General features: G+C 38.9%; 1 protein-coding gene across 1 annotated transcript; it reads left to right on the top strand.

The window, feature by feature from the left end:
* Positions 1-14,274: 14,274 nt before the first annotated feature.
* LOC148852242 (wall-associated receptor kinase 5-like) lies at positions 14,275-19,639 on the top strand. The gene is made up of 4 exons (XM_088945762.1): positions 14,275-14,346; positions 14,562-14,706; positions 16,120-16,977; positions 18,993-19,639. The coding sequence occupies exons 1-4, from the start codon at positions 14,275-14,277 to the stop codon at positions 19,637-19,639; spliced, it is 1,722 nt and encodes a 573-aa protein (XP_088801888.1).
* Positions 19,640-24,325: the final 4,686 nt, after the last annotated feature.

The raw sequence follows: 24,325 nt of genomic DNA, 5'->3' as shown, positions 1-24,325 counted from the left end.
CCAAAAACACACAATTTTGAAATTCACTCTCTCTCTCTCTCTCTTTCTCAGTCCGGTCTGCTATAGTCAAACAGAAGGTTTCTTTAGAGATTCTTCTACTTTGCTGGTTGCAAATTCTCGCCCAAGGCTCTGTTGTATCTTGGGAATGGATTTGCATGTAATCCAACAGCAAACTCAGTGAAACTAAGTGGGGGCAAATAACGTTCTAAAAACAGTGTCTTCAGATGCGCTTCAAAGCTTCTCCTCCAAAGTTATATTGACCCCATATCTCCAACAATTTTAGAACATTATTCTGCAGTGGAGGCAGAAGCAAGTATCACTTCAATCAAGATCTTGTTCGATTAGACCAGTTCGATGGAATAAACTTTAGTTAGTGGCAAGACAAGATGATCTTCTTTCTTACCACATTAAAACTATACTATCTGCTGGACCCCGAATCTGCAAGCACTTCCTGAACCCACTAACAAAAACTCCAAAAAACTAAAGAAGGAAAGAGCAAAACAAGAAGATGACTCACATTTGTGCCGATGACACATATTGAATGCCTTATTAGACCGACTCTACAACTTCTACAAGGAACTTACATCTCTAAAAGAAATCGGGAAGGCCCTAGAATTTAAATACAAGGTTCAAGAAGTAGGTACGAATAAGTATCTTATTGCAGAATACTTTGACTTCACCATGGACGACCATAAACCCATACTAGATCAAGTTCATGAACAACAGGTGATAGTCAACAAAATTCGATTCCTTGACATCATCCTTCCTGAATCTTTCCAAATGAGACCAATCATTGCCAAACTTCCACCCTCTTAGAAGGATTACAGGAAGAAGCTTCTGCACAAGGCTGAAGAACTTACCTTGGAGCAAATTTAGCAAAACCTTTGTATTGAAGAAGAGTCTCGAATTAGTGATAGTAGGGATAAGACCCTGGCTGGTATGCTGAACTCTAATGTCAATTTTGTGGAAAACGAATCAAAGAAGACTAACCCTATATTACAAATAAAGAAGAAGGATGGGAACTTCAAGAAGAGTAATAATAAGAAAGGATCCTACTATGTTTGTGGAAAGAAGGGGCACATGCCCGAGTTTGCCGACATCGGAAAGGCGGAACCAAGTCTACATACATGGTAGAAGACAATCTAATTGCCATGATTATTGAAGTCAACATGGCAGAATTGTCTTCTAAATGGTGGTTTGATTTAGGCGCCACAGTCCACGTTTGTAAGGACAAGTCCTTGTTCAAGACATATGAAGAAGTGACTGATGGCCAGGAGGTATAGATGGGAAACCAAACATGTGCCAAAGTTGCTAGAAGAGGTAGCACAGAGTTTAACTTCACCTATGGAAAGACACTGACTCTCCTGAATGTTCTCCATGCTCCTAATATTAAAATGAACTTGGTCTCAGTAAATCTTGTTTGTAAGAAGGGATTCAAAGTTGTCTTTGAGTCCGATAAACTAATCCTATCCAAGAATGGGATGTTTGTTGGAAAGGGATATGATTGTAATGGTGTGTTTAAATTAAGTATTAATGAAGGAAAAAATTCTGCTTATATTGTTGATTCCTTCTCTTTATGGCATGATAGATTAGCACATTTGAATTTTAAATCCATAAAGAACATGAGCAAACTTTGTATAATTGATTACAGTAATCAATCAACTGAAAAATGTGAGATATGTGTAAAACCTAAAATGGCTAAGAAACATTTCCCTAGTGTTGAGAGAAATTCTCAACTTCTAGAACTAATTCATTCTGACATCTGTGAACTCAATGGTGTATTAAATAAAGGAGGTAAGAGATATTTTATAACATTCATAGATGATTTTTCTAGGTACACTTTTGTCTACCTTATGAGAACTAAGGATGAAACCTTTGATATGTTTAAATTGTATAAGACTGAAGTTGAAAATCAACTATAAAAGAAAATTAAAATCCTTAAAAGTGATAGAGGTGTTGAATACTTTAAAAATGAGTTTAATTCTTTCTATGAAGATTTTTGGAATAGTACATCAGTATTCTGCTCCTTATACCCCTCAACAGAATGGTCTGGCATAAAGAAAAAATAGAACACTTACAGAAATGATAAATTGCATGTTATTAAAAGCTAATGCACTCTTAAACCCGTGGGGGGAAACACTCCTAACAGCCTACCATTTACATAACAGAATTGTTTGTAGAATTAATAACAAATGCCCATATGAATTATGGACATGAAGAAAACCTAATTTAGCATACTTAAAAGTGTGGGGGTGCTTAGCATATTATAGAGTTCCAGATCCTAAAAGAACCAAGTTAGGACTTAGAGCAAAGAGAGGTATGTTTGTTGGATATGCAGAACATAGCAAAGCTTATAAGCTTCTAGACTTAGAGTCCAACATAATAATTGTAACTAGAGATATTGAATTAGTTGAAAATAAACTGTGTTCTGAATCTACAGAAAATGACAGAGAGCCTAAGAGAGAAACTTAGTTCTCAATACCTATTGATAGTAATGAGATTGAAAGAAGAAATGACACTATGGTAATACCTACAATAGGAACTAGAAGAAGTCAAAGACAAAGAACAGAGAAACACTTAGGTTCAGATTTTATCTCTACTCAATCAATTGTATTTTTGGTTGAGGCAGATAGAGAGAAGATTTTGAATAAGATACCAATTGTCCTGAACATTGAAAATGATCCAAAAACCTACAGTGAGGCCATGACCTCTAGAAATGCTGCATTTTGGAAGGAAGTTATAAATAATGAAATGGATTCAATAATGTCAAATAACACAAGGGTACTAGAAGACTTGCCTACAGGATCAAAACCAATAAAATGTAAATTGGTGTTTAGAAGAAAATACAACACTGATAGAACTATACAAACTTTTAAGGCTAGATTGGTGGCCAAAGGATTTAGTCAAAAGGAAGGGATTGATTACTTTGACACCTATGCACCAGTGGATAGAACAACTTCTATTAGTACACTCATAGAATTAGCATCCATTTATCACTTATCTGTTCACCAAATGGATGTTAAAACTGCCTTCTTAAATGGTGATTCAAATGAAGAGGTTTATATGAAACAACTAGAAGGATTTATTCTTCTTGGAAATGAGAAGAAAGTCTGTAAATTGGTTAAACCACTATATGGATTAAAACAAGCACCTAAACAGTAGCATGCGAAATTTGATTCTTGCATTCTAGCTTTTGGTTTTAAACATAATAGTGCTAATAGATGCATTTACTAAAAATTCACTGAAAATTATGGAGTAATTGTATGTCTTTATGTTGATGATATGCTTATTGTGGGTACAAATATGGTTGTTATAAATGAAACTAAAAACTACTTATCCTCTATCTTCAAGATTAAAGATTTAGGAGAAGTAGATACCATATTGGGAATAAAAGTTAAAAAGCACAGTAGGTGCTATGCATTAAGCTAATCACATTATATCGAGAAAGTACTTGAGAAATTTAAACATTTAGGGTTTAAAGAATATAGCACCCCATATGATTCTAGTATAAAACTAGTAGAAAATACTAGTAGAGCAATTGCACAACTTGAGTATGCTATTGCAGTAGGAAGCTTGATGTATGCTATGCTTTGTACTAGACCTAATATTGCATTTGTAGTAAGTAAACTTAGTCGATTTACAAGTAATCCCAGTGCAGAGCACTGGAAGGCAATTGGGAGAGTTCTTGGGTATCTCAAGAGAACATTGAAACTTGGCTTATTTTACTGTGATTATCCACCTTACTAGAAGGGTACACTGATGTAAGTTGGATTAACAGTAATGGAGATAACAAGTCCACCTCTGGATGGATTTTCGTTCTTTGTGGTGGTGCGATCTCTTGGGCATCCAAGAGACAAACTTGTATATCTCACTTGACCATGGAATCCGAATTCATAGCCTTAGCGGTTGCTGGAAAAGAGGCTGAATGGATTAGGAACTTATTATTGGATATAAAACTTTGGCCTAGTCCTATTCCTCCAATTTCCATTTACTGTGATAGTGAGACAACTTTGTCAAGAGCCTACAGTGGTACCTACAATGGTAAGTCTGAGACATGAATTTGTTAGGCAACTAATTCAAGATGGAGTCATCTCTATAACCTATGTGAGGTCAAGTAAAAACTTGGTTGATCCTCTTACCAAGGGATTGGCCAGAGAATTGGTGAGAATGACAACTAAAGAGATGGGATTAAAACCCTTTACTTAGTCACTTGTAATGGTAACCCAACCTGAACTAAAAAACCATCAGTATTGGGTTTAATGGGTAACAACAATTTATAGTAATGTGAGTGTTAGCACTAACATTGAGAAATTTCCCATCACAATATAAACAGTGCTATCCGTTATGATGAGAGAGGTTGAGTTAAACTCTTAATGAAGTTCTGAAATTAGTCAAATAATGGAACATATAGTGTAACTTCACTTATTTGAACATAAAAGTGGTGTCACTTCTCATGAGAGTTTGGGTTTGCTCTCAGGATTGTTCATGAAACCAGGAAAGAAGCGCATGACCATAATAGTGCTGAACAAAACTTTAGGAAGATTTTCATTTGTTTTGTTATTGTTTGGTTGGTTTTATTGTTTTGTTATTCGTATAGCTCTTTCTTGTTTTTTTTTTCATTTTAATAAATTTTATTTTATTACTAAAAACTTCCCAGAATAGATATCTAATGACTAATGAGTTGCAGCCAGAAAAACAAAAGTGACAACTAGGTACTGACATCATTGCCCAACTTGACTCCAACATATTCTTTATAAATGAATATGTAATTTATCAATTATTTAATTTTACCTTGTTAACTTTTCTTTATTTTTAGGGTAAATTGTTGAAACCTCCCTGAAGTTTTTGGTTATTGTTGAAACTTTTCTTGAAGTTTGATAATTGTAATGAAGAATTACACTTGAGACGGACAACACTTAAGACGAACAAGGCAATGAAGAATTCCCGAGGAGCTCACCTGGCAGGAATACTCCGACGATCAAGTTAGATCTTTAGCGAAGAAGTATGAGAAATGCAGAGAGATAAGAGTGTGGATAGCACAATACCTTGGGGCCCTAAAAGGAGGGTCTTTATTTAATGGGATCCTCGCGGTCTTTGTGGAACGGTCCCAAAATCACTGCTATGATGGAGTGTGCCACTTAGGGGTAAACGTTATCCACTAACGTTAATCACTTTCGTTTGGACCGGGTGGGGAGGTAATGCTCGGCGTTACGAAGTGTAGTTCCACAAGATTGGGAAGCTGTTAAGGGTAGCTATCAGGTCGGCAGGTCGGGGTACTCGAACTATCTAATCCGAATTGTCATTCCTAAGTTATCGCTCACATATAGGTGTCGATCTTGTGACTTGTTACCGAAGTATTCTTACCTCGGGGTAGATCTAGCCCGGGAGAGCCTTAGCTTGGGGTGGACCCAACTTGGGGGAGCTTTAGATCGGAGTGATTGGAATACCACCCTGTATTGAGCTGTCACTTATACCGAACTGCCACTTGTACTGAACTGTCAGGCGGGGCCCCAACGAGCCCATTACACCGAGTTGCGGCCACTCTATCATGCTACCATGTCCAAGTGTCCCCTAATTACGAGGTTGGGCCAAATCAGCCCCCATCAATTGCCCCCCACTCCCCGTGCTAGGGATCTTGACCCAGTGCAGGGAGTTCATGGAATGACAGGTGGATTAGGCTTGGAGTTCGGGCTGTCTAGCTAGGCAACTCATTGGTCAGATCAGTTCACTGTGTGGCTCAATCAAGGGTGACCTGAGTCGCGTACAGCTCACGCGCGGATGCCACAAGATTATAGACTCCACAGGCGTCAAAGAAATGCACTAAATTATTTTCACCTCAGGGGTCGTGTAGCCGATTTTCTTGAGAGCCGTCGGATCATCTTGATCCTGACGATTGATGCCTGAGTATAGAACCTATAAATAGTGGGGGTCCTGGGTCATTTTCTACCACAAGTTCACTTAGCGTTTATCTTGAGCTCCCGCCTAAAGGTCCCCAGCTTGGGTTCCTAGTTCGTCAAGTCCCTTACTTCGGTTGCATTCTTTTGGTGAGTCCTCCCCTAGCTTCCTTTCAGTTCATTTCTTCTGTTCGGGATGTCTAGTTTTGACAATCTTTTAGACAAGCCCGAGGTAGGTACCTCGGCTCAGGGTGACCCAATCGAAGTCTAGTCCCACAAGGCGCGGGAGGCCTCTAGCCATCAGGCATCCACCTCTCACCGAGGTCGGATGCCAAACAAGTTCAGTCCCTCTACCATGACCTTGGAGAGAATTCGGTCTCTCATCCTTCAATACAACCTGCCCCGGGAGTACACCTATAGTCTTGACGAGATCCTGCTTTTCAGGGAGCAAGTCATAGTCGGGCTTTGTCTTCCCCTCCACCCTCTCACCATTGAAGTTTTAAACCACTTCAATGTCACCATTGACCAGCTCCACCCAAACTCGATACGCAATGTGGTCGAGACGATCTCCCTTTGTTTTGACTACGCTCTCCCTTGGACCTAGATATCTTCTCTTCGATCCTGTCCATCAAGAAGCACACCGGAGTTCTCCTAGAGCACAGGCAGGCTTACTATCTTTCCCCTTGTTCGGGCTTCAAGCTCATGCATAAGCTCCTGAGCAAGGTCCCGGCCTAGAAGCAGGACTACTTCATAGTCCGAAGTCCCGAAGGATGGCCCTTCCTTTCCTAGTGGAGGGTGGTCATCCAAAACATCGGAGTCAGGCTAGACAAGGAGACAAGGGAGACACTCCAATCTTGGGCAGAGCTCGGGTTCGACTACAGGGACTTTATTGCTGAGGGCAAGCTAGTACAAGCCGACCTGAGTCCTGGTAGGTCATTTTTTACTTAGCTTCAATTCATTCAAAAGTTCTTTTTAACAATTTCTAATGCCGAGCTTCTATTTGCAAGGCTTATGGAAGACAATCTTAGGGTGAACAAGCTCCAGGCAGGGAACCTCTTTGACAGAATGAAGAAGAAGAAGCGAGCTGCCAAAAAAGCTCGCACCGTTTCCCCAAAGGCTCCTAAGCTCGAGGTGTCTGAGGCTCCAATCATGGACTTGGAGCCAGATAATCTGTCAGTTCGGGAGCCTGAGACAGCAATGGAGCCCGAGCACGAGGCAGCTTCAAATCCAGAACCTGCCTCTGAGCTTGCCCCTATGCCAGAGACAACCATCTCCAACTCAGGGAGTGATGGGGGCTGTCCGGAGCATTCTTGTCCCACGGTGCACCCTTCGAAAGAGCAAGGGGACCGTCTATGCGGAGGAGGTCGCCGACTGGGCCGATCACATGCCTGCCCAACTTGAAGCTCGGGCATCTACCCACTCCATTGTGGTGCATATTGTTTCTTCCCTCTCCCCCCTTCGTTTTTGCGATTTTTGATGGTGCTGACTGACTTCTTTTTGGCAGGTGAAATCCGTCGTGCACGCCTTGACCCTCTAGTTTGACAGGCATCTAAAGTGGGCTTTAGCTACTGAAGAGTCAGCTCGCGCAGCCCATACCGAGCTGAGACTAGCCTGTGGATAAATTCACAAGTTGGAGAACGGCGCCCAAGTTCAAAGGACTTATATCGAGGTGCTGATGAACAAGAAGGAGGGGTTGTTTCATGAGGTGGACACTTTGAAGGAAAACAAGGTGTCTTTGGAGCAGGAGGCGGTCTCTCTAAGGGCGGACAAGGCGTCCTTGGAGCGGGAGGTGGCTACCTTGAAAGCAAGTCAGGTGGCCCTAGAGCGCAAGGTGGAGAATCTTCAGGCCGATGTGAAGGAATGACCGAGATCTTCACCCAAGCCATTGAGGAGACCAAAGTCAAATCCGTCCAAGACTACGTTAGGTTGAACGAATTCGACGAGGTGCTAGAAGAGGCCTACCACAAGGGCTTCAAGCTAAGCCGGTTCCTCATCGGGTGCGAGTTCCCGCAACTGGACGTGAGCGCCATCACCACCTCGCAAATCACCCGGGAGATCGCCAACCAGGCCACTGAAGACTTGGACTCCGAAGAGGAGGGTGGTGAAGAGGAAGCTCCTGTTGAGGCCCTGAGTAGAGAGGATGGGTCCCCAAAGTAATTCGGGCAGTCCCTACATATTGAGCCTACGAGATCGATTTTCTTTTTTTTTTGTATCGTACAAAATATGCTCATTGTAAAGAAACTTAAAGAATGAAATGTCCTTTTTTGCAAAGTGTTGTGCATTTTGATCCTTTACTGAAGTGCATCTTATTCAAACTAATTAGAGTTAAGTGCCCAAAGTAGGATCCCTCAACTAGTGTCACCCCGAACTATCTCTTATTACTTAGTAGGGGTTGTTTCACAATGTACACTGATGTGAGTAACATAGTAGGTCGTATGCCCGACCTATCCTTGCCTGAGTTAATTATTGAGGTTTGGTTCTCACCCGAGCTACCCGTGCCTTTGGCATTACACATGCTGAAGCAATTAGCTCTTATATGATGCCAAGGTCTCCCATTTGCTCGACACTTTGACCCTTAGGCTCTTGGAGTGACTTACAGTCCACTTAGCTTGGTAGTTATAGGTAGTATTGCCTCAAGTTGACAATCTTCCATGCTCGAGGTACTTGTTTCCCTTATAGGGCTTTGAGCTCGTACGTTCCTTCCCCGAGTACCCACTTTACTCAGTAGGGTCCCTCCCAATTTGGGCCAAGCTTACCAATCGGGCTCAGGTACCATAATCTTACAAAGAACCAGGTCTCCGACACAGAGGTTCCACTTCTTGACTCTGACGTTGTAGTACCGAGCTACCCTCTACTAGTAGGCCGCGATCCTAATGTATGCGAGGTCCCATACCTCGCCAAGTAGGTCGATGTTGGTGTGTAGCTCATCCTCATTTGCCTTATCGTCGTACGCTTCTAGACATAGGGTGGGGACCTCGATCCCGGTAGGGATGACTGCCTCGGTGCCGTAGGTGAGGTTGAAGGGAGTCTCGCCTGTCGTAGTCTTCGCCGTAGTCCTATAAGCCCATAGTACACCGGGTAACTCGTCTACCCATAACCCCTTTGCTCGGTCTAGGCGCGCCTTCAATCCACGAAGGATGGGTCTGTTCGTGACTTCCACTTGGCCGTTGGCTTAAGGGTGCGCCACCGAGGTGAGATTTTGCTGTATCCCCATGTCTTTGCACCAATTCTAGAATTTAATGTCTTCAAACAGCTTACCATTGTCGGAGATCAGCACTCGGGGTAGTCCAAAGTAGCACACTATACTCCTCTAGAAGTTCTACACATTCCGAGCTGTGATCTTCACGAGAGGCTCGACTTCAACCCACTTGGTAAAATAATCGACTGCCACCACTAAGAACCTTCTCTGCCCCATCGCTGGTGGGAATGGACCGAGTATGTCAGTTCCTCACTGTGTGAAGGGCCATGGGTTGGTAAGTTATTTTAGATCGGAGGCGGGCTGGTGGTGGATGTTGGTGTGCTTCTGACACATGTCACATTTTCTAACGAGCTCGATCGCATCTACCTTCATTGTTGGCCAGTAGTACTCCTATCATAGTGCCTTTTGGGTGAGAGCCTTGCCTCCCAAGTGTCTACCGCACAGGCCCTCATGAGTATTTGGCCTCGAAAGGTCACAAGTAGCGCAGGTAGGGGAGCGTGTAAGATCTTTGGTACAGCCATTCTTTTATCATGATGTATTTGGCCGCCTGACGCTCTACCCTTCTGGCAGTATTACAATCTGTAGGGAGGGTCCTGTGTAGCAGGAAACTCGTGAGTGGATCAATCTAGCTTGGCTCTGCTTGAACCACAGGAGCAGTCTCCTCTGCCCCCCCAAGAACACTAGGCCAAGACAAGTTCTCTATATACATAGTTGGTGGGTGTCGAATCCAACCAAAGATAAATAGTCTTGCTCTGGTTTAATAATTTATAGATAGTGATGAGCAAGGTCGTCTCCACAGAGATTGGGTGGATTTATTTCCAACTAAACGAAGTAAGGGAGGTTGTAAAGCTAAGGAAAATAAGAAAATAGCAGAAAATAACAGAAAGCAAAGATCAAATTGATGGGAGATAGCTTCCGGTTGAAGGGACTAGTTCAGCCTTCATTCTTATCATTGATCATCGATGCAAGGATAGGTTCATATGTTTATGAATAAATTGGTTATAGCTATTAACAAGCTCTAACAGCCAACCTCTACTCGTATTATTCGACAACCAAAACAAGCTCTTTGGTTGCTTCTCTTATTAATAGACAGTCCTGAACAAGATCTTAGGATTTAATCTATTAATAGCATTAAGAGGGGAGAGACCTAATTCTGGTCAGCGATCTCACAAGCTCGAACCGTTTAAACCAGATTATACATTTTCCTAACATAGATCGAAAACTTTTTTGCAATCAATTTCTATTAGTTGCCACCATGATTGGACCTACCAATCATATACGAAACTGGAGGTTCAATCGGCCATAGATTATTTCCTGGCGAAAAATGTCCATGACAATTACTGCCTTTTCCAAAACTACTAAATTTTGCATGTAGCTGTTGCACGTATTAAGGCTATTGTGATCTAAATCCATCATCTCGGGGTCCAGATGTAGTAGGCACTTTAGATAAGTACAATGAATAAATACATAATAGTTGTGTGACACATTTATCAGTTAACTCACCTTCATCCAAATGTTTTTATTCCGTTAGACAGTAATTATTTATTATTTTATTATTTTTGTCAAAATAATTAAAAATAAAAACAATAAAAAAGAAAAACTTAAACTATTGGGATTTGGAATCATTTACATTTTCTTTTTTTATTATTTATTAGTTTTAATTATTTTAACAAAAATAATAAAATAATGGATAATTTATGTCTAGCGCCACCATAGTGCGCTATTATGTATTTCCTATTGACTAATATTGGGTACATGTCGCAATCACTAATGTATTATTAGAACTATTCCAACAACCATTTGAGAAGAGACCCACCATAGTGCCCATGATACTGGCGTAGTTGCTGAGAGTAACACATTGTCTTTTAAGAAGCTACACTTGAGTAAATGAGGTTGATTCCCCATATCTCTCATCCCCAGGATCGCTATTTGATTCTTTTTATTTTTTATTTTTTATTTTGTTTTCGTTCAAACATGATGTATAAAGGATACTTTAAGCCTGTGACTCATAGATAGTGACTAGATCAGTTGCTCCTGTCATGTAACAAGATTCTTTTCAAAATGATCCTATTAACACCTCTCAGCCTATGAATTTGATTGCTTCTTCATTAATAGAGTCCCAGGTTGCTGGCCTTTATCCTATACAATGAATATCTTAGACTTCAAGAGAGATTTGATGAAGTGTTAGCTCAATTTGATGCATAGTTGACTACACCGATATTCTTTCCTACTTTTGCATCTCCTCCCTTTATGACATCTATTGCACCCATCACAACTATTTCACCACTCCTTTGTCTTCACCAATTCAGCTTCTCAACTTATCCCACAAAATACATTCAACCTTCACATGTAGTCTTCATATTAGCCTCTTCCCATCATGTTTAGTGACAATAAGAACCCAAGTGTTCCATGCCACCTCTTATGTATCCAAAACTTTTTTATACCACTTTTCTTATAATATGAAATTAGTGTTAGATCGAGCTAACCTAGAAGCTATGAGTGCAAAAGTCAAGGGATACATTTCTTGACTATGCATATCATGGTTTTTAAATCATCATTGATTCAGACGATCGGACCGTTCAGGCAATCGGTTCTGTTTTACCTCAAACCCAATCCCTAACTAAAAACCGTTAAATCAATCAATAACCCGTTGACCTGAATAGTCGAATCATTGACTCATTCAATATTCTTTTACCATTTTTATTTTTAATTATTTTTTATTCTTTTTGTTAGAACAGGCATGAAGTGGATGGTTAAACTGTCGACTCAGAAACCGGTGGCCAAATCAATTCTATTTCCAGGTCGTTTTCTAAAACTAACATATAAGTGACAGGAAATGGCAATTAAATTGCGTCATCCCATGCCAAAGGTAGAGATGGTCATTGCCTTCATTAAAACAATAAAAGATCCAACACCTAATTAATAGTATTGAGGTCAATCAAAGAATGTTTTCAACATCTAATTGATAGTATTGACGGAAAAACCTTGGGTTTCAAGAGTCAGTATTTATCACTTGCAAGAAAAGAATCTTCTTAATGTCATTTCTACTTATACTATGTTCTACTTCCTTTCAGTAAAATCTTTATGCATAGATTTGGTTAAGAAGCATAGAGCCTTTTAGTGGAGAGGTAGTGGGGAATTGTAAAATCGGTTAGTTGGGATAAGACTTCTCAAAGAAAAGCTGAAGGTGGAATAAGTTTTATGGACCTTTACTCTTTCAATTTAGGTTTGTTATCAAAATTGGCATGGAAAATCCTTAGGGACTCCTTGCCTACCATAGGCCCTTAGGACTAGAGGAGTGATCTTATTGGGTGAGAAGTTCTTCTGCAAAGGGTGAGATGGTTAGTAAACAGTGGGAATCTAATTAACAATTGGGATTTATTAACATTGACGATTCCAGATTAATGGAGCCAAAACTAGGACTTGATAGCCTTGCTAAAATAGTAGACCTCATAAATGTGGGTGTCAAAAGCTTGAATCTATATATCATCAATTCTCTTTTTTGTCCCGTTTTTTCTCTTATTAAAATCAGTTTTCAATTTATCATACATTAAAAAATTATTAAATTTATTTTGAGTTTTTAAATATGAGCTTATTTTCACTTGTTAGAAATATAAGAGGAGAGTATAGAGGCTTACTATCATGCAACACGTGCGCACGCATGTGCATACGTGTGTGCAGCCAATGAGACACTTTAAAGATACACTTTGCTCATACCTCGTGTGGTTTGAGAAGAGCGGTTTTGACTTTTGATGTTTCAACGGTGATGAGATTAAGAGGCACTATTCAAAATTAATAGTCATTAATTGGTAACTACATTTTATAAAAATCATGTTTATATATATACACATATTTTTTATAAAAAGAATAAATAATATAACAAATTTATAAAAATACAATATAAATGATATATTTATAAATATATAACACATCAGATTGAATAGTGGGTAATATAAATCCGATACAATCGAAAAATCCGATCAGAGGTGATCCAAATTTAACCAATTTGCACACCTATGTACCTCAAGGAGTTTTAAAGCCACGGCCCCATGTCCAAGAAAACATTATACTATGGGCCTTTGAATTTGTCATAAAATTAAGCAATAACTCTTGAACAGACCCATTCCTATCTTATGGGCCTTCTCGCACATCTGAAAAGGATACCTTGGTAATTAAACAAATGAGCCAGGCATATTATATATTTATATTGCTTGCAATATGGGTTTTGGATGGGTGGATACAGTCCGGCCCGTTCCTATGTCCATATTGCGAGGTCCAGTAATTAAACCAGAAGCTTTATTTTCCTCTTTCGTGCAGGAACAAAACGATGATCTTGTTGACGAACAGTAAGAAGGAAATGCTTCGGCCCATGTTGCTTTATCTCATCTCAATAGGGATGTTGGTAATGAAGGCAGAGGCAGCAGCATCGACATTGTCTCACACAAAGCCTGACTGCCCAGAGCTATGCGGGAACACTAGCATCCCCTACCCTTTTGGCATTGGAGATGATCCAAACTGTTTCGTCAATGGAGATTTTAAGTTGATCTGCAACACTTCTAGTGACTTTCCCTTACGGACCAAGGGCGGCCTACCCATTCTGAACAAATCGTTGCAAGGTCAGCTTACAACCTCCATTTGGGCAGCTGTCAAATGTTACATGGGAGGGAACCAAAGCTTGAATGGATATGACATATCTCTTAGACTGTCAAATACCTACCCGGTATCCAACACCAGAAACAGATTCACTGGTATTGGTTGCGATATGTATGGCATTTTGTACGACTTCAACAAGGAGGTCTACTATGTCGAGTGCACTTCATCATGCTTGAACGATACCACAATTACGGGGTCATCTTGTTCTGGCCTTGGATGCTGCCAAACCACGATACCCAAGGATCTGAGTTCTTTAGTCATACATATAGGAAGTTATGGCAACTTCACCAACACAAGGAATATCAGTAGATGCGCGTATGCCATTCTGTCAGATCAGGATTGGTTCACCTCACAAATGTTACCTCCCTGGAACATAAGAAATAACGTGGAATACCTTATACAAACTGGGTTCAGAACTTCGATGGTACTTGACTGGGCAATTCGAAATGAGAGTACTTGCGAGGAAGCACAAAGCAAAATGATTTGGCTATGCTTGTGGGAGTAACACCTACTGCACTAACTCCACAAATGGCCCTGGATATCTTTGTCATTGTATGCAAGGTTATCAAGGGAATCCTTATCTCCCTGATGGATGCAAAGGTAGGAATTCAGTTATAAAGATCTCTTTTGATTCAGTACTGTTTAAATAGAAAAGATAGCATAATCGGATCAATTAGCCATTCAAGTTATTACAGTCTACTCAATCCAACACCTGATCTTTTATAACTAGATTATTTATTAAATGATATTAGAACATCCAAGTTATCAATTTATTCAAAGGAAGGTTTTCAAGAGGGCTTATTTTGTATTTCCAGTGTTCGACTGGTCAGCTGCAAGGAACTGCCAGTTATGCATGTGGGAACAACACCTACTGCTCGAACTCCGACAATGGTTCTAGATACATTTTCCACTGTATGGAAGGTTACCTTGGGAATCCTTATCTCCCCCAGGGATGCCAAGGTATGAGTTTACAAGATTTGCTTTATATTTTAATAGCAAATATTGCCTAATTTAAATTTGATCCAGGAATAATGTCATTGGGTCGGCTTAAACGGAGAGCCTTCCTTGACCCAACCCCATTGGGTTGGTTGGGTATTGTTGGGTGTCTTGATTTAGTGTTGGGTTGGGTGCGGGTCAGGGTGAATCTGACCGCTATCTGTCTCAAGTTGAGGCAGGGAGCAGTAGGTACTGTATTTATTTTAAATTAGGAAATACTTTGTATTTGGATGCAACTCAAGTCCATTTCCTGAGAAGCACCATACCGTTTTAAAAGAGGAAACAATTGGGCTTGCATTTAAACTTATTAATTGTTAGTGGGTTTCTTTAGTGGACTTCTAATGGTTAGTTTGTTAGTGGGTTTCTTTGGGCTAGGTTTAGTAAATGCTTGAAGGGTTAATCTTACATTAAATGCTCCAATTGCTAGTTTTTGTTTTCTATATAAAACCTTGTGATCTCAAATTAGAGGATGAAGTTCTTTCTTTTGTTTTGAGAAGCCTTTAGCTTTTCTAGAGAAATGAGAGAATTTTCTTTTTAGGTGAGTGAACTGTTATGGGCCCGAGCGTAGGATCGCGTCACGGGTGATTTGTCAAAAGAGATCACCCGAACTCTCCCTTAGGGTGATTTGTCCAAGAGATCACCCGAACTCTCCCTTGGGGTTATTTGTCTAAGAGATCACCCGAACTCTCCTTACTCTCCTTCTTGACTGCAAAAAACTGAATCCCTGTATTTCAATTCGTAGCTCCTTAAATAGGAGATTATAGAAGGAAATTCCAATTAAACTCAAACTCCAACTTGAACTCAAACTCCTAGTTACATACTCCTAATGGTAACTCACTCTTACTTAAGATAAGATAAAGATAAGATAAGGGATAAGGGATAAGATAAGCTGGCGGCGAGTTGGCTTGACGTGTCCAGATAAGGGTGGGCCTACCCCTATGAGCTGTCGTGTGGACCCCACTCTGCTGCTGCTACCAGGTGCGTGCGCGCGGCTCATGGTGTCGCTGCCGCGCGGTGCGTGTGCGCAGCGCTGCTGCCGCACAGTGCGTGCGCACGGCTCATGGTGCCGCTGCCGTGTGGTGCCAGGCATGTGCGCAATGCATGCTATCGTGCGGTGCACGCTGCTGCCTGGCGGTGCGTGCTGCGCCTATGACTGCGCCGCAGTGCGCTGTCGGCTGGTGTGACCATAACATGAACCTCCATTCTTATTGCCTCGTATTACAAGTCTTCTCATATTAGTGAATTATCATCCAATTTTCTTCTTTTTTTTCTATTTCTTTGAACAAGTTTCTTTTACATTCTCCTCCTATTTGAAATGTTGCTTCACTGCATCTTACTACATCGAATAACGGTGATCTATAATATTGACAATAACAGCATCGACATCCTTCTGGACAAAACCTGGCTGCCAAAACAAATGTGGGAATATTAGCATCCCTTACCCATTTGGTCTGGTGGGAGAAGATCCATCCTGTTTCAGAGATGAATTTAAGTTGTTCTGCAACAATGCCACTGACCCTCCCCAACTGGAATTGTATGGCCATAATTTTTTCATGGATGCTGAGAGATTCATTTTGAATATATCACTACAAGGCCAACTTACCTTGTGCATGCTGGCTGCTATCCGTTGTTATGAGGAAAATAGCGGAAGGTTAAAGGAATACAGTCTAAACATCCAATTGCCAAACGCATACAGATTCTCCAACACCAGAAACAGATTCACGGCTATCGGATGTAACACACTAGGCATCATGTCTGATTTCTATGCTGAGAAGTTCCAGAGTGGATGCATTTCATTCTGTCCATATGGCATGCAATTGACGGACCTATCTTGTAGTGGCATTGGCTGTTGTCAAACTGCAATACCAAATCATCTTGATACGTTTTTTCTGAAGCTTCAAATGTATGACAACAGAACCAACTATGCCTACACTTGGAATATCAGCAAATGCAGCTACGCTTTTCTCTCTGACCAAAGCTGGTTCACTTCAAATGCACCCTACCTATGGAATTTAAGAAATGAGAAGGAATATCTTGTAAATGTTGGGGTGAGAGTTCCGATAGTTCTCGACTGGGCAATTAGGAATAAGACTTGTGAGGAAGCACAAAGTGACAAGGCCGATAATGCTTGTGGGGAGAATATCTACTGTTCTAACTCTACAAATGGCCCTGGATATCTTTGCTATTGTGTGGACGGTTATCAAGGGAATCCTTATCTTTCCAATGGGTGCCAAGGTATGATTTCACTTCTAACGTGTTATGCTTTACAATATAAATTTAACTAGGAAAAGGGTTCCTTATTAATTTTTTTATTGCTAATTAAAATGTAAAATTTATAAAGAGGGAGCAGTGAAAAATAAGTACAGGCCGCCCAGAAAAGCCAACCAAAAGTTCAAATCAGCCCCCACTAAACTGCCTCTACAACTTCGCACAGCATATCTCCGTCGTGTATCAGAAACATCTCCCAATAATAATACCAAGAAGGATGATATCATCATTGGGAGATATTCCCAATACACGGCGGGATGTGCTGTGGGATGTTGTGGGGGGCTGATTTGGTTTCCACCAAAACTGCTATAAGTAAAAGCATAGCACTTAAATAGCTAGAAACAAAAGCAAAAGCATAGCACCCAAGGTATGGTGTTCCCAATGCACGGTTAAAACATGCTGTGTGGTCGGTGTGAGGCGTGCTCTGTGAGGAGCAGTTCCTCTGTCCCGGTCTCTAGAAGCATAGTTTTCAAAATCGGACTGGACCAGACGGTCGGACCGGAAAAACTGGGAACTAGTCAGGTGATTTGTTCTGTTTTTTTCTAAAACCAGACATTTGCAAAAAACGTTGATTTGGTCAACAAACCGCTGACCTGGGCAGTTGAACCGTTCAAACCATTCAATGGATTAACATTTTCTTATTTTTTTATTTTATTTTTTAAATATTTTTATTTTTTCGTGAGGATGGACCAACCATTTGATTCAGACGGTCAGACAGTTTAACCTAAGAACCAGTTAGGGTTTGTTCTCCAAATCGGTTTTAAAAACCTTGTCTAGAGGTATAAAGAACCTCTCTTCTCATCTTTCTTTGCACAAATAACTACAAAGAAATCTCTGAAAGAGCTTCTTCAATTACTTTTTGCCATTACTTACACTGACATTGATATGGGAAGAAGGATCACTAGTCTTATCTTCACTAGAGCCGCCAGAAGCACAGAAATGCTGCTCTCATCCCATAAACTATACCACGAATCAACAGCATTCTTATGCAAAGGGATACTGATTTTCCGACTCCTAGAACAGATTATGAGTTCACATCTCCTCCCCACAAGAGGCCACCCCACAATGCCCCACAGTACAGTCCCGCCATGTATTGGGAAAATCTCCCGATGATAGTATCAGAACCGATGATCATCGGGAGATGTTCCCAATACACAATGGGGATGTGCTGTGGGGCATTGTGGGACAGTCCCTTGTGGGGGAGGAGACCAACCCTCACTTCCATTGGCCCAATAAGGATTTTCAATTAATCCTAAAATCAATTTAGTATAAGAATCTAGCCGAGATCACATCTCCAACCCACAACGCCCCACAGCACATCCCCACTGTGTATTGGAAACATCTCCCAATGATGACATCATCAGGACTGATACTATCATCAGGAGATATTCTTAACACACAGTGGGGATATGCTGTGGGGCGGAGATGTGAATTTAATCTAGCCAATAGCCATGCAATATTTTATTTTATTTTACTTTTTCAGTTTAAAAATATCAAAACTCTATTATACGAGGACTTCTTGGGATGAAACTTGCCACCATGAATAAAGTAATGGGTCAAAAAAGGAACATACAGGGCTCTTTAGTTTTGGTTGAAAGGTTGTAAATCAATTCGGGCTGCACATGTAATTTTGAGCTAATGCTTTATTTATTTATTTATTTTATTCATGGGCAGATGTAAATGAGTGTGAGGATCCAAAAAGCAATCTTTGTGTAGCCATCTGTACTAATACAAAAGGATCTTACTACTGTTCTTGTCCAAGGGGTAGTTATGTCGATGGGAGAAGAGATGGAAGTGGTTGCACTTTTCATTAATTGACTCTTATTCTAGTTGACTCTTTGTCAACTAGCTAATTGCCATTTTTTTTCATTAGTTGAGTAAGTAATTGCCATTTTTAATCATCTGTAGTTCATTGTTCTACTTGATTATAAGGAAAAGAATAGTTGCCATTAATTACAATGAGAATTGCATTCTTGGTCAAGGAGGTCAAGGTACAGTATATAAAGGCATTCTACCTGATCATCGAATAGTTGCCATTAAGAAATCCAAAATAGTGGATAAGAGCCAAATTGAGCAATTTATAAATGAAGTTATTATTCTTACACAAATTAACCATCGAAATATAGTCAAGCTATTGGGATGTTGTTTAGAGACTGAAGTTCCTCTACTAGTTTATGAATACGTGTCCAATGGAACTCTTTCTCAGCACATTCATAAAAACAGAATCTCTGTGCTTTCATGGGATGATCGATTGAGGATTGCAACAGAAACCTCTAGTGCATTGGCCTATCTACACTCTGCAACTTCTGTACCAATCATCCATAGAGATATCAAATCTGCAAATATACTATTGGATGATAGTTTTACAGCAAAAGTCTCTGATTTTGGAGCTTCAAGGCTATTTCCTATGGATCAAACTCAAATAACCACCTTAGTCCGAGGGACCTTTGGATATTTGGACCCAGAGTATTTCCACACCAGTAAACTAACAGGGAAAAGTGATGTTTATAGCTTTGGAGTGGTACTTGTGGAGCTTATAACAGGGGAAAAACCAATTTGTTTTGAAAGATCGGAAGAACAAAAAAATCTAGCTGCTTATTTCATTTCAATGATGAACGAGAATCTATAAAATTTGTTGAAGAACAAAACCAATTTGTTTTTTGTAAATGTTACTTAAATATTATTAAATATATAAAATTTGGTTGTAGTCATAATTAAATTAATCTATATATTACCATTTTTAGTTATAATTAAATTAATCCAAGCCTGAGCTCAAGTTTTAAGACTTTGGGTTGGGCTCTGGTTGATCCTCAACTTAACCCTTCCCCCAACTTGCACCCATAAGAGCAATGTGACATTTGTAATTAGACTGAACCAAACCGAGTGCAAACCATGCATGCATTATTTTTGGGTTTTCTTACTATTTAGATAAAAATTATTAAGATTGAAGCTGAATGACTATGGGGATGGGCTACCCACATTGTATAGCCTAATGAACCAAAAAAACATAAAAGATCTCAGGCCAAATCATTATAGTGTATTAATAGTTTTTAAGGTTTCCTAGCCCAGCCTAGCCCACACCCCCAAGCATAATAATGTTTGTTTAGGCTTGGGATAGGTATCGGATTGCCTATGTTAACTAAGCTATGATTCTTTTACAAATTAAAATTTCTATGTAATTTTAGTTTATTATAAAAATATATATAATTTCTAATCTATATATTTATATGAAACTTGTTATCTAAATATATATGTATATAACTAAGGTTCAAAATATTGATACATATCAGGCTGTATTGACTGATACATATCATATCAAGGTTGGGTCGACAAGTGTTTCAGGAGATAGATTGGCCTTAAACCAGCCCCTTTGAACCATATTTGAAAAAAAAATAAAATAACAAAAAAAAAGAGTTCCGATACAGTGGATACACACTATCGACATATCGCCCTGTATCAATATTTTGAACCTCATATATAACTTCCAAGTTGAGCTTAGGGGTTGCTTAGCTTGGGCCTACCTACTAGGGCCATCAATAGACTCCAAAAGTCTGATACTTGATTTGACTCTAAATCTAAAAATCCTGGATTTGGATGTTAGAAGTAGTATGTAATTAATAATTGGATCAAATGTGGATTTAACATCGTTCGGTCTGCCTAAAATCCAAGTCCAACAAAAATTATTATTTTATGTATATATGTAGTATAATTATGTATACATAAAGATATTATGTAGAATTATATAAATTTATAATTGATAAATTTTTATATTTATATACATTTATTATACATATACACTTTAAAATAATTAACATTTTAAAACTTTTTTGTCATTTTAAACACAATAATATGGTTGTAGACTAAATTTGTATTTGATTCCAAATCTAACATAATAATTAGATGTAGATGTGGAGATAGAGATTTCATAATTGAATGCGGATGTGGGACCACTAAGATCTGATCTAAATTTGATAAATTTAAAGCACTACTACCTACAATATATGTGAGCTAGGTGGAAATCTATGCTAGACCTAGCTCAAACGAAAAGAATTGCTTGAGCATAAAAATTTATAGGTCTAGCTAGGTTGGGCTAAATTATAAACTATTATCCCTATGTAGAAGGAGCCTTGTGAAATTTCTAATCGTGCTATTTTTAGATTTATTTTTTAATTAAATTTTATAATTTTTATTTGGAATGCAAATGGTTTATTTTATTACTTTTAATAAATTTTATAGTTATTATTATAATCATTATTATTATTATTATTACTCATCCTATTATTTTTACTTTCCCCTTTTCTTTTTTCATTTTAACAAAATTTTACATTTAGCTTCAAAAAAATTATTTTTAATTGTCTTATTAATATTAATTATTTTAAATATAATTCAACACACTTGAATTTTTAATTTGTGAACTACTAATTTTTATTATTTTCTTAATTTGTAATAGTTTCTAGATAAAAGCTTAGTAAAATTTAATATTTTAATAATTTTAGTAATGTTTTATTAATTATAATTTTTAGGCTTAAATTATAATTTTATGACAATTAACCAATTAAATAAAATTTGAATATGAAGCAAATAAATGAGATTTGTATGAGAGTAGGATAGGTGAGAAAATAAAATATAAAGGGCGTATCGGCTTGTATCAATTTCTTTTTTTTTTTTTTTTGAATCTAGTTCAAAGGGGCTGGTATAAGGCTAGTCTACCCCTTAAAAGACTCGCCGACCCAAAACACCCCCTATAGGGGCGAAACCAAAAGGCCTCATTACAATATGTATCGGTGGTACGACCTGATACTTATTGATATTTTGAATGTTGCTATCAACTACATCAGATGTTTTGTTTTAACAATGGGTTTAGGTGTTTTTAGGAGTGAGCTGCAAGAGTTCAAGTATTCAATGATTGTCTCAAAATTTTGTGTCTTAGAGGAGGGCAATTGGGAGTGCAAAGTTTTCCTCAAGTGTTGTTTGATCACTGCAGTTTGCTAGTCAGTGCAAAAGTGGATGAGGTTAAATGTTGGACTGCCCTCTGTTGGCATCTCAATGAAGCCAAAAGTCAAAAATACGTTATTTTCCCTAGTTCAGATTTAACGTTAATGTGGAAGCAGACTCCAAATGCCCAAATTCCATTAAGTAGGCATTTTGAGTTACACCCCCCCTATCTCTTTCGCTCTCCTTCTCTCTTTGTAGTTAACCAAACATAGGATCCCATTTTCAGCTCTCCCTTTCTCTGAGTCTCAACTACATCCCCCTCCATCATATTCGGAAGGTGGTTTTTAAATGTTGAATCTCAACTAACCATCTACCACTAGACTCAATATATTGAATTTAAATACAAGGGAGAAGAGGCTCAATTGAAATATATCTTTGATTAAATCAGTATAAGTTGGGCACGAGTTTTAGTACAAAACCTACACAAAATATAGTATTGACATTTTTTCCATTGTTTCACCTAGTTGAGAATTTGATATGTTTGAACTTAAAAACTCTAGGGCTTGTAATGGTGGGGAACGAATATAATTCCACCCTCAGGGCATGGGTTTCCAACAACACAACAGCAGCAGCAGTAGCAGCAATAGTGGCATCTCTCAAAGAATGGGACCCATGACTCGATCTCACTCCACCAAGCCAAAAACCCAACACATGATTGACTTCTAACTCAACTCCCCAAGACCGGAGAGCCCAAACAACCCTATTTTGATTTATTGACCTCCTATTTGGGAATTCCAATACTATATATCAAATTATTGGGATATGGAGGAGAGTGGAGTTGTTAGAACTTGGGATGTGAGAGAGTAAACTAGGTAAAATAGAGTTGTAGCAAATGGCAAAGGCTCAAGATGTTGGAAAAATGGGAACATGTATTGGCTTGTCCTCAAATGTAGAAGCTTAGTCCTATTTAAATTGGAGCCAAGTCAATGGAGCAAAAGCCAACTGACATTCTACATAGTTTCTTTACATTTTCTAGAGGCTTGGAGATTTAATTTCTAGTCATACCTGCTAATTAGTTCTAGAAGTTTGAATTTCTGGAAAACTTCTAGAAAGTGGATTATTTTTTTAACACTCCTCCTTAATACACTTTCTTGCAACTACTAATTTCTCTTGTAACAACTCAAACTTTGAACACGGTAATTCCTTTGTGAAATTTTCTACTAATTATTCTTCAGAGTTGCAGTGCTTGAGCTCAATTTCTCCTTTGCTAGTTGTCTCTCGTAAAATGTGGTACTTGATTGCAATGTGTTTCATTCTGTTGTGGTATACTGATTTTTTGCCATTGCTATAGTAGACTTGTTGTCACAATAGATCATTGTTGGCTCCTTTTGCCTTTCACCCATGTCTTCAAGTACTCTTCCTAGCCATATAGCTTGACTTGTTGCTGCCGCTGCTATGTATTTAGCTTCTTCTGATGATTGTGCTAATGTGTCTTGCTTCTTTGATACCCAAGAGAATATTCCAGATCCTTGTGAGAAGCATCGCTTGAGGTACTCTTCATGTCATCCACTGATCCTGCCCAATCACTGTTAGTATAGCCAATTAGTCTTGATGGTGGATTTGTACCAAATGAAGTATTATTTTGTGCCCTCCAAGTATCTTATTATCCTTTTTGCTGCTTCATAGTGAGCTTGACTTGGGATTTGCATGAACCTTGAGAGTAGACTTGTTGCATACATGAGGAGTAAACTCCCAATAAGACTTCTGTAGATTGAGGCATCAACCTTCTTTGAACTATCTTCTTTCTTGAACCTCTTGTTTGTAACGAGTGGTGTAGTGACCATCTTGCATCCTTGCATCTTGAACTTCTTCAGTAGGTTCTTGATATATTTATTTTGTGATATAAAGATACATTTTTCTTGATTGATCTCGATGCCAATAAAGTAGTGCATTAATCCGAGATCACTCATCTCAAATATCTTCATCATATCTTTTTTGAACACCTTGATCATTGTCTCATCGTTTCATGTATAGATGAGATCATCTACATATAGAGAAATAATGAGAGTGTTAGATTTACCTTGTGTTTTGATGTATAGAGTAGGCTTACTTTGACTCCTAATCCTTGATTGATGAAATAACTATCAATCTGATTGTACTATGCTCGCTCTGCTTGCTTGAGGCCATAGAGAGCTTTATTCAATCTTAGTACCTTGTCTTCTCGTCCTTTTACTATAAAGCCTTGAGGTTGCTCTACATATATTTCTTCCTAGAGCACTTCATTAAGAAATGCCGACTTGACATCAATTTGATAGATCTTCCACTTCTTCTGTGATGCTAATGTTACTAGTGTTCTTATAGTGTCTAAGTGTGCCACTGA

The sequence above is a fragment of the Nelumbo lutea genome, chromosome 5 (assembly GCF_056320005.1).
Source record: "Nelumbo lutea isolate HS-2025 chromosome 5, American lotus-T2T, whole genome shotgun sequence".
NCBI lineage: Eukaryota > Viridiplantae > Streptophyta > Magnoliopsida > Proteales > Nelumbonaceae > Nelumbo > Nelumbo lutea.
The sequence above is the reverse complement of the archived record's forward strand: the minus strand, read 5'-3'. Positions and strand labels throughout refer to the sequence as shown.